General features: G+C 35.8%; 1 protein-coding gene across 2 annotated transcripts in view; it reads left to right on the top strand.

Annotated features, from left to right (window-relative positions):
* Window positions 1–16,267, top strand: part of OMA1 (OMA1 zinc metallopeptidase) — a 79,546-nt gene that overhangs the window by 8,069 nt on the left and 55,210 nt on the right. Inside the window, exons 1-6 of one of the 2 annotated variants that reach the window (XM_077768064.1) lie at window positions 3,294–3,382; window positions 3,478–3,768; window positions 6,349–6,577; window positions 8,915–9,088; window positions 9,193–9,300; window positions 12,326–12,454. In XM_077768064.1, coding sequence (XP_077624190.1) covers window positions 3,536–3,768; window positions 6,349–6,577; window positions 8,915–9,088; window positions 9,193–9,300; window positions 12,326–12,454 — 873 coding nt within the window. In that variant the 5' untranslated portion in view covers window positions 3,294–3,382; window positions 3,478–3,535. Of the gene's footprint in view, window positions 1–3,243; window positions 3,769–6,348; window positions 6,578–8,914; window positions 9,089–9,192; window positions 9,301–12,325; window positions 12,455–16,267 lie in introns of those variants that run through there. The other variant, XM_077768063.1, reaches the window with a different exon arrangement.

Genomic DNA, 16,267 nt, shown 5'->3' with positions numbered 1-16,267 from the left:
CTGTCACAAGTGCCAAGACTATATGTGAAAGGATCAAGTTTGTATTTTATTTTATTTACTTATTTATTTTTTAAATATACATTTATTCTAAATTTACATCCAAATTAGTTAGCATATAGTGCAATAATCTTTTTAGAAGTAGTTTCATCCTCTACATATAACACCCACTGCTCATCCCAACAAGTGTCTTTCCTAATGCCCCTTGCCCATTTATCCCATCCCCCCACCCACAAACCCTCCAGCAACCCTAAGTTCTCTATAGTTAAGAGTCTCTTATGTTTTGTTCCCTTCTCTATTTTTATTTTATATTATTTTTGCTTCCCTTCTATATGTTCATCTGTTTTGTATCTTAAATTTTAGATATGCATGGTCATATGATATTTGTCTTTCTCTAGCTAATTTCACTTATAATACACTCTAGTTCCACCCAAGTTGTTGCAGATGGCAAGATTTCATTCTTTTTGATTGCCGAGTAATACTCCATTGTATATACATACCATATCTTCTTTATTTTTTAATGTTTATTTTTGAGAGAGAGAGAGAAACATAGTGTGAGCAGGGGAAGGACAGAGAGGTAGACACAGAATCTGAAACAGGCTCCAGGCTCTGAGCTGTCAGCACAGAGCCCAATGGCACGATGTGGGGCTTGAACTCATGAACTGCAAGGTCATGACCTGAGCTGGAGTCAGATGCTTAACTTACTGAGACACCCCAGTGCCCCTCTTCTTTATCCATTCATCTGTCGATGGACATGTGGGCTCTTTCCATACTTTGACTATTGTAGATAGCACTGCTGTAAACATTGGGGTGCCTGTGCCCCTTCAAATCACCACTTCTATATCCTTTGGTTAAATACCTAGTAGTGCAGTTGCTGGGTTGAAGGGTAATTCTATTTTTAAGTTTTTGAGTAAACTCCGTACTATTTTCTGGAGTGGCTTCACCAGTTTGCCCTCTAACAGTGCATAAGGGTTCCTCTTTCTCTGCATCCTCACCAACATCTGTTGTTGCCTGACTTGTTAATTTTAACTGTTCAGACAGGTGTGACATGGTATCTCGTGGGTTTTTAAAAAATTTTTTTTATGTCTTTATTTTATTTTGAGAGACATGTGAGACAGAGAATGAGCGGGGGAGGGGCAGAGAGAGAGGGAGACACAGAATCTGAAGCAGACTCCAGGCTCTGAGTTGTTAGCACAGAGCCCAAACCGGGGCTCCAACCCATGGACTGTGAGATCATGACCTGAGCCAAAGTCAGACGCTTAACCGACTGAGCCACCCAGGTGCCTCTCATGGTGGTTTTGATTTGTATTTCCCTGATATTGAGTGATGTTTAGCCTTTTTCCATATGTGATTTGGGCATCTGGATGTCTTCTTTGGAGAAGTGTCTGTTCATGTCTTTTTCCCATTTTTTTCACTGGATTATATGTTTTTTGAGTGTTGAGTTTGGTAAGTTATTTATAGATTTTGTACACTAACCCTTTATTTGATATGTCATTTGCAAATATCTTCTCCCATTCTGTCGGTTGCCTTTTACTTTTGCTGATTGTTTCTGTTTCCTTCACTGTGCAGAAGATTTTTATCTTGAGGAGGTCCCAGTAGTTCATTTTTGCTTTTGTTTCCCTTGCCTCCAGAGACGTGTCAAGTAAGAAGTTGCTGCAGCCAAAGTCTAAGAGATTGTTGCCTGTTTTCTCCTCTAAGATTTTGATGGCTTCCTGTCATATGTTTAGGTCTTTCCTAAATCCATTTTGAGTTGATTTTTGTGTATGGTATAAGAAAGTGGTCCAGGTTCATTCTTCTCCATATCACTGTCCAGTTCTCCCAGCACCATTTTCTGACAAGACTGTCTTTACTCCATTGGATATTCTTTCATGCTTTGTCAAAGATAAGTTGGCCATATGTTTGTGGGTCCATTTCTGGGATCTCTGTCCTGTTCCATTGATCTGATTGTGTTTGTGCCATTACCGTACTGTCTTGATGATTATAGCTTTGTAAGACAGCTTTAAGTCCCACTTTGGTTTTCTTTTTCATAATTGCTTTTGCTATTTGGGGTCTTTTCTGCTTCCATACAAATTTTAGGATTGTTCTAGCTCTGTGAAGAATGCTGGTGTTTTATTTTGATAGGGATTGTTTTGAATGTGTAGATTGTGTAGTATTGACAGTTTACCAGTATTTGTTCTTCCAAACTATGAGCATGGAATGTTTTTCATTCTTTTGTGTATGGTCTTCAGTTTCTTTCATAAGCTTTCTATAGTTTTCGTTGTATAGATTTTTTATGTCTTTGGTTATGTTTATTCCTGGGTATTTTATGTCTTTTGGTGCAGTTGTAAATGGGATCGTTTCTTTGATTTCTCTTTCTGCTGCTTCATTATTGGGATATAGAAATGTGAACAATTTCTCTACATTGATTTTATATCCTACAACTTTGCTGAATTCATGTATCAGTTCTAGCCATTTTTTGGTGGAATCTTGGGTTTTCCACATAGAGTACCATGTTGTCTGTGAAGAGCGAAAATTTGACTTCCTCCTTGCCAATTTGGATGCCTTTTATTTCTTTGTGTTGCCTGATTGCTGAGGTAGAAGTTCCAACACCATGTTGAATAAGAGTGGCGAGAATGGACATCCTTGTCATGTTCCTGACCTTAGGGGGAAACCTCTCAGTTTTTCCCCATTGAGGACAATATTAGTGGTGGGTTTTTTGTATATGGCACTTATGATCTTGAGGTACAGTCCTTCTATCCCTACTTTCCTAAGGGTTTGTATCAAGAAGGATGCTGTAGTTTGTCAAATGCTTTTTCTGCATCAAATTTGTATTTTAAAAAATACATTTTAAAACTTAGATCTTATTCTTCCATTAAATGCTTTTCCTCCTAGTTAGTACTAATTGCTAAAATTTACTGGCATACTGGTTATTTTTGTTTTGTTTATTCCATTTCTTAATCCCTAATAATTTAGCTGTTAAAATAAAAACAGACTTCCCCCAACTAAAACTAAAAAATGAAAAGAAGAAAAAAAATCCAAGTTTCTAAAAGGTATATTGTAGAGTAAAAAAAGAGTGAGCAAAAGCTTTTTTTTTTTTTTTAAACTTCTTTGGTTTGTATTGCTGAGAGGCACTGCTGTAAGGGCTGGTGAGTAGAAACCCAAGGTTAATTCAGTCTGAGGTGTGTCAAGGGAAGAACAACTGAACAGCAACAGTTTTGTGAGTAAGTGTTTTCCGGAGATATTTATAACTTATTTTTTGTGTTCCAGATAATTCAGGAGAAGAAAGATGAGCTTCATCTATGGACTGCAATCTGCTACTAGAAACTGCGTTTTCTTCCGATTTCACTTGCTGACCAGCTGGAGACTGTGTAACACACTAGCTGTAACCTCACCAGACTGTCATCAAGTACAAATTATTCATACAGTTAATAAGTATCAGGGTCTGGGAGTACATCAGTGTGATAGGTTGACTTTTCTGCCTAAAAATTTTTATTCTTATAGGACTCTTAATACCAAAAGACCAGAATGCCTCTTGAATGTGAGCCGTAAAGAAATTTGGATGGTTACCCCAAAATGGACTGCATGGAATGACTCTCTTTCAAGACAGCTTCTGAGAAAAGAAGCTGTAGGAGCTCCTGCTCTCTCAGTATTACGTCCTCTAAGGTGTCTTCCCACAGGAGAAGGAGACATCAGAAGTTTTCACACTTCCCCTCGGTTTCAAGCTGCTCCGGTTCCTCTCTTGTTGATTATTCTTAAACCAGTGCAGAAACTATTTGCAATCATTGTAGGCAGGTAAAAAACTTTTTTAAAAAAATAAACTTAAAAGGTAGTTGTAAAACTGTACTTTTAAAGAAAACCTGTTAGATTTCCCTCCCATGTTTACCTCAAAATTAAGTTTCCAAATGGTTGTTTTTACCCAGTTTTGTTAGAAATGATTTAATAATCTTGAAATAATTTACTACATATTATTGTATAACAATGTGATCTTTAAAAAATTATATAGGATACTTTTAAAACAATTTTCTATTTATGGTTACAAGAATGAGAGATGTTGCTTATAGTTTGTGTATAAGAACAGTACTTAAAAAAGTAACTTTTTATTTTATGAAATCTAAGGCAATGGGTCATGAAACTGAAGGAGTTCACTTATTTAAGAATGGGCTCATTCCTAGCCAAATTAATACTTAATTAGTATTTATTTTTCTTTATTTCCAACACATTTTTGTTATTTTCTTTTGGGTAGTTCTTCATAATAATTATGTTTTCATAGCTAAATAATACTCTATATTTAATTTAAGCCTACCCCTGTAATTAATCTTGTTTTATTTGCTCCATGAAGATTGAAGAAAGGTAAAGTTAAGCATTGTCTTGTCATTCTTATGTTTGCTGACTGTGAAGCCCTTTCTAGCTCTTACTCCCTCTTACTCCCATACTAACCAACCCAGTTTTATGTGATTTGACACTCGCACCCAGAAATTACACAGTTGTGTTAGCTCTTTATGTAGGTAATGACAATCATAGAAAACCAGAGCTAGACAACAATTAAAGCAGTAAACACAGATTTTATTCAGGACTTTTGCAGTAAGGGAAGAGAGAACTAAGTATACAACCACAGTTAATTCTGAATACAGCATGGGCAAATGGGAATTTATAGCTAAGGAGCAGGCTGGGGTTTGTTGGATGAAAAATTATGAAGAGGAAGCATCAGGAGGAAGTGGGAATTCTCCCTGTCCTGACCCTACTAGGCTTCTTGTTGAAGGCCAGGTGAGGGTGATCAGGCATCATCAGGGGGCTAGTGAATGATGAGGAACCCAATCAGGTATTGAGGGTGATCAGTTATGGAGGTGGGGGGAAATTCTATCTAACCTGACTTAGCAGGATTCTGGCTAAACCTGGACAACACAGAGATGAATACAGAAGTAGAGGTAAGGCCTAGCTGAAGAAAGTTCAGGGGAGCCTGAGTAGAGTTTGGTGCAAGAGAGGATCTTTGTCACAACTCAGACCAGGGTCTTAGCCAACTGTTCTTTTTCATTCTTTTTAATCATTCTTTTTAACTTTTTGTTGTTTCTATTGTAATCACTTAACATTTTCTTTTAAGCTGTGTTTTTGCCATATATTGAAAGCAAATGATAAGTCATTTAAAGTTTTAAATAGGAAATATGTATACTTTGTAGTCTGGCCTAAGTTTTTTCAGGTTGGAACAATTTGAGGCATTTTACGTGTATGACTTAATAAAATTAAAATAACTTGAAATTATTTTGTAAGATGAGTTTTGTCAAGAGAATGATGTATATATCTTAGATTTTTGTTGTGATTTCACAGATGAGCTCACGAGGAAAAATTTTGTCTCATTATTGAAAACATTGCTTGTCAAAAACGTTGCCTGGTAGAAGTGGACCTCCATGTGCCGACTACACAGTCTCTCATTTTCTTATTTACAGTGGTTATGCCCCTATTACCTTTCCTTTCTTACGTTCTTGAGGGGGTAGTGGAGTTTCTGCTAGTGAGCGATGTTTATTTAATGTTTTAATTATTTGTTTTTGAGAGAGACAGAGACAGAGCATGAGTGGGGGAGGGCCATAGAGAGAGGGAGACACAGAATCCAAAGCAGGTTCCAGGCTCTGAGCCATCAGCACAGAGCCCAATGTGGGGCTTAGACTCATAAACTGTGAGATCATGAGCTGAGCCAAAGTTATACGCTTAACCGACTGGGCCACCCAGGTGCCCCAGCAATTTTTATTTCTAAAAGCAATGGTGAGGTAGTTTTCCATGTACCTTGCTGAAGTACTAACAGATTGTGCTGGAAGTCTGATGAGCAGGGTGGGTGAATCGTGGTTACAGGTATAGATGACTTGTGCCATAACCGCTTGGGTGTAGATTTGGGCAGACCATCCCTATCAAGCGGTTACGTGCTAATACTCTGGGATCACATGGTCTTCCTTGCCTGGTTTTCCCTTATTACCTCTGCAGCCTTGGACAAGTTGCTTACCTTCTCTCTGTCTCAATTTTCTCTTCGGTAACAGGGTTTTTGTGAAAATTAAGTGAGATGACGTATGTATAACAATCAGAACAGTAGTTTGCATGTGGTAAACAGTCAATACGTGTTAACTAGTGGTAGTTGTAAAATAGCTACTCATTTAGTGTTCACCTTTAAAATAAGAAGAAACTTTAAATGAGCATTAGAATTTTTATAACTGATTGCTTTTTCATCACTTAGCTAAGAATTTTATAAATGGAAAAAACCTATCTATACAGAGAAATATATCACAAAAATTCAAGTATATGATGACATAAAATTCTAGCATAAGATTAAGTTTTGGTGATATGTGCTGATACTATTGTCAGAACTTTGAATTTTTCTTTTTGCTCTAGGGGCATAAGGAAATGGTGGCAGGCACTTCCTCCTAACAAGAAGGAACTATTTAAAGAAAGTTTAAGAAAGAATAAATGGAAGTTACTCCTTTGTTTCAGTAGTTTTGGATTGCTCTTTGTAGTGTTTTATTTTACTCACCTGGAAGTGAGTCCTATCACAGGAAGGAGCAAGCTACTATTATTGGGGAAAGAACATTTCAGACTTTTATCAGAACTGGAATATGAAGCAGTAAGTAGTGAGAATTGTTTATACCTAGATTGCTTAATATACTCAAAGCAGCAAAGTTTCTTAAGTATGAAAGATACACTACTTTTTCATGTTAGTCTCTGATAGAAAATTAGCATTTTCCCAAAAGGCCTCCAAACTTTCACACTTAGTGTTCCTACTACCTCCATTGCATATCCTTTCATTCATCCAGCTAATTCCTGCTAATCACATGTCACCTTAAACGTCACTTTCTCAGGAAAGTCTTCCTTGATTATCTGGACTGGGTGAGGCAGGTTGGCTACATTATGCTCTAAAGGGTGTCCTGCATACAGACTGAGTTATGACCAGCTCATTTGTAATTGTGTCCAGTGCCTGGCTGTACTGGGGTCAGGTCTCCTGCTTTCATTTTCTCTTCGCATAGTGTGCTTTTTCTTTAAATCACTTATCATGAGGGTAACATAATAATTATTTGCATAATTACTTCTTTACTGATCTGTCTCCTTTGTTAGACTAAGCTCTATGGGAACAGAGACCCTGTCTGTTTTTATCATATTATCTTAGGTACTAGCACAATGTACAAGGTAGTGTTAGTATATGTTTCTCAGATAAGTACATATGTAATACAAATGTTTGTACCTTGAAAGTAATGTAGAATAAGGTAGTTTTTCCCCAAACCTCATTTTTGGGAATTATATGTGTATATATATTTGACAATTATATATATATTTTTTTCATGTTTTTTAAATTTATTTTTGAGAGAAAGAGAAAGAGACAGACAGTGTGAGCGGGGGAGGGTCAAAGAGAGAGGGAGACACAGAATCCGAAGCAGGCTGTAGGTTCTAAGCTGTCTGCACAGAGCACGACACGGGGCTCGAACTCACGAACCATGAGATCATGAACTGAGCCGAATTCGGACGCTTAACCAACTGAGCCACCCAGGTGCCTGGCNGAGAGAGAGTGCAAGCAGGGGAGGGGCAGAGAGAGAGGGAGAGAGAGAGAATCCCTAGCAGGCTCTGTGCTGCTAGCAGCACAAAGCCCATTACGATGCTCAAACTCAGGAACCATGAGATCATGACCTGAGCTGAAATCAAGAGTTGGACATTTAACCAGCTGAGCCATCCAGGAGCCCCAAGAAGCTTTAATTCTTTAGAAAGAACAATAACTCAGATAGTTAAGCATTTTACATGACTAGTGAGTTTCTTGAGGACAGACCCTCTTTCTCCAGTTGTGAACACACACTTAGCATATACTCAGTATTTATTGAATTCATGTCTCATGGTCTCATTTGACTGCTTTGGTGAAATCTTTATATCGTTTATTTGCATTTAAGCTTCCGAGTTTGTCAGTGAAAAGTTACCATTTAAAAAAGAAATAACAATGTTTTTTCACTAAAAAGATGCATTTCTTCTAGTAGAGCTTTTACAGAGATTGGAGATGTTTCTTGGGATAGTCTTGTCTGAAGCAGGTTTGAGGAAAATGTTCTGGAAAGATTGAGACAGGCCTACTGGTAAATTAGCGTATCTTCCACCATTCATTTCTCTTAGAAACTTTAAAGAATGATGTGCACGTACATAATATTCTTTTAATTTTTTAGCCTACAAACATAATAACCTGCTTGATACTAGCATTCAAGCACATGTTCCTATAGGGATACGGTAAAGTACTATAATTATATATAAGAAGTTTAACTTTAAAAAATTTTTTAAAAATATTTATTTATTTTTGAGAGAGAGAGAGTGAGACAGTGTGAGCAGGAGAGGGACAAGGAGAGAAGGAGACAGAATCCGAGGCAGGCAGCAGGTTCTGGGCAAGAGCTCAGCACAGAGCCCCATGTGGGACTTGAACCCATGGACCTGGCTGAGATCATGACCTGAGCTGAAATCGGACACTTAACCGACTGAGCCACCGAGGCGCCCTAGAAGTTTAACTTTTTTATTAACTATAAGGTGTTTTTCTATTTAGTGGGTTATGAAAGTAATTTTCTTTTCTGTTATTCTTCCTTATGTGAACTCTTTGTTTCCTAGACCCTGTTTGGTTTCCTAAAATGTTTAGGAAAGTAGGAATAATATTTAAGGATTTTATTTGTTTATAAGCTAATAGAAAAGATGAAAGTTTTATTTCAACCAATTTGTATGAAAAATCTTAGTTATTAGAATTTATTCCATTTGTGAGAAAGCACATTGCCTTTGCATGAATAATTCAAATTTAAGAATTTGAGTGTTGAGTATATGTAGATTTTTACATAATTAAAAATTAAAATGTTCAACAATGGGTAGTCATTTAACTCTTCATGAAGCAATATAAACATTTTTAGAGCTAAAACTCTCTTAAAATAAAGATGACTTTTAAATCTTTCAGTGGATGGAAGAGTTTAAAAATGATATGCTAACTGAGAAGGATGCTCGATACCTAATGGTTAAAGAAGTGGTTTATCATTTGATTGAATGCAATAAAGATATTCCAGGGATCTCTGAGATCAATTGGACTATTCATGTGGTTGATTCCCCAGATATAAATGCCTTTGTGCTTCCAGTAAGTAACTGTTCTTACATCTAATTTTTAATTGTTAAGATTAATATCCTTGTTTTTATAAAATGTTCCAGATGATTGCTAACATCATTTTCTTTCTGGTGCAGAATGGACAAGTGTTTATCTTCACTGGGCTTTTAAATAGTGTGACTGATGCTCATCAACTTTCCTTCCTTCTGGGCCATGAAATAGCACATGCGGTACTTGGGCATGCTGTAAGTACCTACGATGAATGTTCAGTTGTTGAAATACTGCTTGGAAGTTAGCAAGTTAAATCTTGTAAAACTGAATCTTTTTACAGTTTCATTTTCTTTAAAAGTAGAATTTTAATTTTTAGCAACTGACGTATTCTGTTACCTAAAAAAATATGACTGGCTAATTTTGAGAGTTTTTACAGTCTTTAGTATTTTATACCAAAATAATTAGTGTTTTTCTTAAATACTATTTTTATCACCTGTCTCTTTTGCTAAAAAGTAATTATTCTCATCCTCTAATTATTTCTAATTAGATTTTAAACTTTCCCATAATTATTAACATAGTTGTAATCTAGTCAGAAAATTAACTATATGAAAGTGATATTACTATTTAAGTGGGTAAATCAGTTTTTTTGCTTTTTTATTCTCAGAAGATGGCTTGGAGCATCTACGAAAATCTCTAGAATGATATGCCATATATAATTAATGCAGAGTAATAATAATGGTACCCTGCCATTTTATAGTTTGCTGAGCTTTTAAATACATACCTTCTCAATTATAATTTTAATACCACCCTCATTAAGTATATATTTAATATCCCTACATTATACATGAGGAAATTAATGCTTAAAACGACTTTAAGTAACATGAGTAATGTGACCAAGTCATGAATTGGGACTTTAACCCAAGTCTTCTGTTTGCAAACCTAGCCTTGCTTTCTTTGACCACGGTGACCTGGTAATTGGCAGCCCTTTTTCTAACGGATCATAGAATTCAGGTTGATTTATGATTCTGTGAATACACATCTGTTTTACTTGGTATGAGTACAAAAAGCTAATGTGTTTGTTTATTCATATATTTATTTTTATTCATTAAAAATAAGCATATCTCTTTTGTCCACATTAATTAGAGAGAGGCGTATTTTCTATTGAAAACATGAAGTAAATAGTTATAGGATTGTAAAATGTTATGTCAGAAATGCAAGTAATATTAACTTTAAATGGAAATGCTAATGTTCTTTTTTTTAATTAAGCATTTTATTTTATTTNTGCAGGTATCTTCCAGTCTAAAATGAGTTTCTTGTAGACAGCATATAGATAGATTCTGTTGTTTTATCCATTCTCCTAACCTGTGTCTTTTGATTGGAGCATTCAGCCCATTTATTTTCAGTGTTATTGNTGTATGGGCGCGAATGCAAGTACGGAGCTCCTTACTTCTCCGCCATCTTGCCCCTCTCAGCGGAAATGCTAATTTTCTTAATCTCCATAAAAGTCATCTCAAATTCTGTCTATTCCTTAAAGTACTGATAAGTTGAGGTGGGCCACAGTTGTGCTTCTCTGAAGCACAAACGGTAATTATCTCCTTTATTTCTTCTGAATTACAGAAAAGTATAAAAAACATTTTCCTTAAATAGGTATATAGAAGAATAAATCTAAGCAGTCGAAAAAGATTGTCTTTCAAGAAAGGGCTTCATAACTGCAAAATCAATTTTGGCCATTTTTAGCACTTAAAAGATATTCATATTCTGTACACGTTTATTTTTCTGGCCTCTACTTCAGTGCCTCATTCAGCACATTGTTGTCATCTCTGTCAGTGCAGAACACTAATTAGATAAGACATAAAAAGAAAATAGTAGTCTTAAAAATTGAAAATAGTTAATATTTCTTTGTAGAGGCCTTTTAGACATCATCCGCACTGTCTTTTTTAGCAGTATTCATGTTTTCTTCATTCCACAAATACATATTAAAATTTTTTTAAATTTTTCTAAGACTGTAGTGGCAATTTTATTCTTTAATAATTAATAACAAGGATTTTCTCTTCTATAATGACTTCATCATTTGTAGTTTTATTCCTTTGTGCTAAAATAATGCCATAATTGTTTTTCATGACACACAGTTCATATAATGAAGCAAAGAATGCTTTGTGAGGGAAGGTTATATTGTTAAGAGAAGTGTTCTGTGTGATTATTTTTAGTTGTCAGCTATATTTTACACGTTCAAGTAATGATTTCTGTATTATCAGCATTTATTAATCACCTTTAATGGGGAACAGTGAACAATCCAGTGCATTAAACTTGTATTTAGAGATTACTACTTAAAACAAGTATTTTAAGTAAAATTGGTTAGTGCTATAAACATAAAACTTCATAGAACTCGATTTCCTAATGAGAAATACCAGAGTGATAACATTGCAAACTTGCATGAATGAATCATATTTCATATATTAGGTCATGAAGTCCAGAAGTCTTTTATTAAAAATAAATTTCTAATCTTTTCCTGAATTTTTCTTGTTAGCAGTATTTAGTCTATCCAAAGGTACAAGGTATAAGCATAATGAGCACATTTATTTCCTTTAAAAAAAAATTTAATGAGGGTTGCATGGGTGGCTCAGTCAGTTAAGCATCTGACTTGAGCTCAGGTCATCTCAGGGTTTGTGAGTTCAAGTCTCCCATCAGGCTCTGTGCTGACAGTTCAGAGCCTGGAACCTGCTTCAGATTCTGTCTCTGTCTCTGTCTCTGTCTCTCTCTCTCTCTCTCTGCCCTTCCCCCAGTCATGCTTTGTCTCTCTCTGTCTCAAAAATAAATAAACATTTAAAAATTAAAAAGAAATTAATGATTACATTAGAAACTAAAACTTCCTGGGTTTCAAGTTTTACTAATAGCTGTATGAATTTTGGCAACTCTCTGAGTTTCTCCCATCCTAGTTTCTTTATAAAATAGGGCTAATTGTACCTATTTCACAAGATTATTATGCTTGTTAATATAAGAACTATAAGTTAATGAACTCATATTCGTGTCTATGAACCTGGCATTGTATCTGAGTGATGGTAAGTGGCTCAGTACATATTAGTTGAATGAATGTTTATACATGTAAGCAAGGAATGGAAAGAAAAAGCACACAGAAGAAAAAGAACATGTGATCTTAGTTGGTGAAGGTGAGTTAAACATGTAATCATTTAATGTGATTACACATCATGAACTAGAAAATGTAAGGATACACTGTCTTAATTTATTAAATGTAATTTTCATTGTTTTGTTTATTCTCAGGCAGAAAAAGCTAGCTTGGTTCACTTACTGGATTTCCTAGGTATGATTTTTCTCACAATGATTTGGGCTGTTTGTCCTCGAGATAGTTTGGCACTTTTGGGCCAGTGGATACAGTCTAAACTGCAGGAGGTAAGTGTGAGATAATAAGTTGGTGTGGTGAGGTATGTGGTGAGGATATTTTAAAGATTACAATAAAGTAACAGATACAAGAGGCGTTCTCACATATCATGAAATATAGCGACTGAGTTTTAGTCTTACATTTTCTCATTTTTAGGGGATATTCCCGAAAAATGAACATTCAAGTTGGAAAATACGACATCTTTTGAAAGATGGAGATAGATGGGTTTCAAGGGCTTATTAGCAGCTTTCAGCTAACATAGTATTTAGGGGCAGGGGTTATATAGTTACTGGTTTTAAAGAGAGAAAACCCAGGTATAGGCCCTTTCTTTCCTTTTGTCACTTTACCTTCAAACTTTTAACATTTGTTTCTCATAGTGATTGTGGTATACTTACTGGATGACTCTCCCTTTTCCCAAACATTTGCATGTTGATGGAGAACTCTTAAAACCTGTCCGTTTTTATGGGCACAGAGTTGGCTGAAGCCGCTTTACCATCCTCATCCTCTCACTCCCAGAGAAATTAAGATGACCTGGACAGTACTGAAAGGACAGTCTTACTAGGTTCACTTTCATTTTTAATACTTAGGTATAATGATGATCATATCATAAAATTTACCGGGGCCCTCACTTTGTTCAAAACACTTCCGTACTGAAAGCAGGTCGTGCAGTCTTGATAATTGCTTTGTTAACTATGATTAATTATTTTATTTTACATCTTTCTTCACATATTTCCTCTTGTCCAGGGAGGTTTGGTTATTCAGGAACAATCTGTTATTTGTTTATTTAATGATTTGTGGAGCACCCATCATTGTGCCATCTGGGTACTGTTTAAATCTAATGTGTAAAATTCTTTGAGACAAATTGCTTTTGAAATTGGATAACTAAGTCTTTTATTCAGTGTTACGATATTATTTGGATGCATTTATATTGAAATGAAAGTTCTTAAAGGGAAAAAATAATGGTTATTGCTTAGGTTATAGGATCTCATATTTTGAATTTTATTTCTGTTTTGTGTTGGGAAGTCAAAGGAGTTAATGTAGTTCTTTTTCCCCATTTATCAATACATCACTTTTTTCTGTATTGGAATCTGAAGATTTTGACATAGGAATGATAAACTGTAGCTGCTTTTTCTTTAAAATACTTGATGAAGGGGCACCCGTGTGCCTCCGTTGAGTATCAGCTCTAGATCTCGGCTCAGGTCATGATCTCACTGTTCGGATTTCGAGCCCCAGGTCAGGTTCTGTGCTGATGGCTTGGAGCCTGCCTTGGATTCTGTCTCTCCTCTCTGCCCCTCCTCGCTTGTGCTCTCTCCCTGAAAAAAATTAAAAAATTTAAAAAAACTTAAAATACTTGATGAATCTTGCTACTTCATATAATAATTAATAATAAACTAAAAATAAAGTGATAACTTCTCTTTGAACTCTATTTCCCTAAATCAAGAGCCCTCTTTACCCCCATGATTTTGGTGATGAAGAAATGTTTCTTTCTCTAGAAAGCCTCATTCCTTGTGATTGAAGAGCAGGAGGGGATGCTGATAGGAATTGCTGACATTTGCCAGAGAAAGGAAGAGATGAAGGAAGAAGCAGGGGCCTTTTCATAACCATTGGAGAGTCCTCTATTTTTGTAATTTTAAGATTTAGGTATAATATAGCAGTCCTCATAGCATGCTACCAGGTATTAATTAGTAATAATTACAATAGCTAATATGTATTGAGTGCTTACCATATGTTAGGCATTAGGATAAGCACTATAGATTAATTATGTACAGAGGTTAAGAATACAGGCTGTGAGCAGATGGACCTATGTTTGAATTTAGGCTGTTAGACCTAAGTTCTATAGAACCTGAGCAAATTACTTCACTACAGGTCTCAGTTTCTTCATGTATAAACTGGCATAATACTGGCTAACTCAAAGCACTGTTATTGGTTTAATGATACATTTAAAATAGGATCTTTTTATTTTGAAGTTTATATTCATTTTGAGAGGAGGGGGCAGGTGCAGGGAGCGAGAGAGAGAATCCCAAGCAGGTTCCACAGGTTCAATGAGAATCTCAATGCAGGGCTTAAACCCACAAACCTTGAGATCATGACCTGAGCCAAAATCAAGAGTCGGACGCCTATTTGCCTGAGCCACCCAGGCGTCCCTAAAGTAGGATCTCTTAATCTAAGTGCTACTGATGTTTTGGACTGGATAATTCTTTGTTGTGAGGAATTGTCCTCTGCATTGCAGGATGTTTAGTAGTCTCTAAACAGCTACTGTAAGCATCTGATCTCTGCCCACTAGATGCCAGTAGCATTTTTTCCCCCAAACAGTTGTGATGATCAAAAATGTCTGTAAACATTCTCATATGTCTCTGGGGGACAAAATCGCATCCAGTTGAGAACCAGTGATTTAAAGCACTTAGCACGGTACCTCGTACAAAATGAGGACTCAATAAATAGGAGTTATTATTATTTGCTCATTTTATCCTATCTGCAGCTTTAGGGGGTTGGTGCCGTGCTACTCCATTTTACATATGATGCTACTGGGCTTAGAGGGGTTAAACAATTAGCTGAGGGTTAACTGTTAATAAGTGTCAGCATTTAGACTTAAATGTAAACTTCTGTCCTTTAAAACAAAATCCAATATTTTAAACCAGTTATACTGTCAGTAGACTTGATGGACTCCTGCAGACTGCTCATTGAGAGTGGAGACACTATATAATATAGTTCAACAACCTAAAAAAGACATGATCCAGAAGGAAGAAAGTCATAGCTAGTGGTCATATACTAGACTGATTATATTATTTCTAGATATCACTGACCTGTAGCTGCCTCTGAGAAATTGTTTCCCTGTTAATAGCTCTGTTCTCAAAAGTCCTGCTTATTGATCCATCTCCTACAAATTTTCATACTTACTGAAAATTAAAATTTAACTGGAGAGCATTCACATAAATACAAGTAATTAAGAAAGTTAAAGTTACGCTATCTATTTGTATTTTTTTATTGAAGTTGGAAGAAAATTTCATTTTCCTAACTAATCAATACTTAGAAAGACAGAATTAAGATAATTTATCAAAGAAAGAAAATTCTGCTCTCTGGTTAATTTTCTGAAATAAATTCCCTAGTAGGGTCAGTGGTTATTATATAGCCTTATTTCTTCAATTTTCTTTTAAAACTTGCAACATCAGAATGTTCCTTGGTCATATTAAAAGCTTGCATTAGGAAGCTTTCTTAGGGAATCCTCTGCACAGAAGGTAAAGATTGTAACTGGAAAGTAGAAGTGCAGGTATCCTCCCCTTTCTTAAGTTCATGTTATGTCCCTTTGCTTTTAGGCTTCTTCATAAAGACAAACGTACTCTTTGGATTTCTTTTGGTTAGTGAAAACAGGTACTAATGTAGGTCTTTTGTAAAAGCAAAGTAGCATAAGGCAAACTTTTCAAAAGAGAGGGATACCTGTATAGTAGTAGCCCCTCCCCCAGTATTACCAATGGGGTGGAAGGAGGGTGGGATATATTCCAAGACCCCAGTGGATTCCTAAAGCCTCAGATAGTACCAAATCCTATTTGTAGTGTGTTTTTTCCTGTACATAGTGATGGTAAAAGTTTATAAGTTAAGCACATAAGTAAGAGATGAACAACAATAATAAAATAGAACAGTTATAATAATATACTGTAAAAAATGTTATGTGAGTGTGGCCTTCTCAGAGTATCTTACTGTACTGTATTCCCCATCTTCTTGTGATGATGTGAGGTGATAAAATGCCTGTGTGGTGAGATTAAGTGATGTGAGCGACGTAGGCACTGTGACGTAGTGTTAGGCTGCTATAGACCTTCTGACAGTAT

The sequence above is a fragment of the Crocuta crocuta genome, unplaced genomic scaffold (genome assembly GCF_008692635.1).
Source record: "Crocuta crocuta isolate KB4526 unplaced genomic scaffold, BGI_CrCroc_1.0 scaffold85, whole genome shotgun sequence".
Lineage (NCBI taxonomy): Eukaryota > Metazoa > Chordata > Mammalia > Carnivora > Hyaenidae > Crocuta > Crocuta crocuta.
Note: the sequence above shows the minus strand (reverse complement) of the source record. Positions and strands in the feature narration are given on the sequence as shown.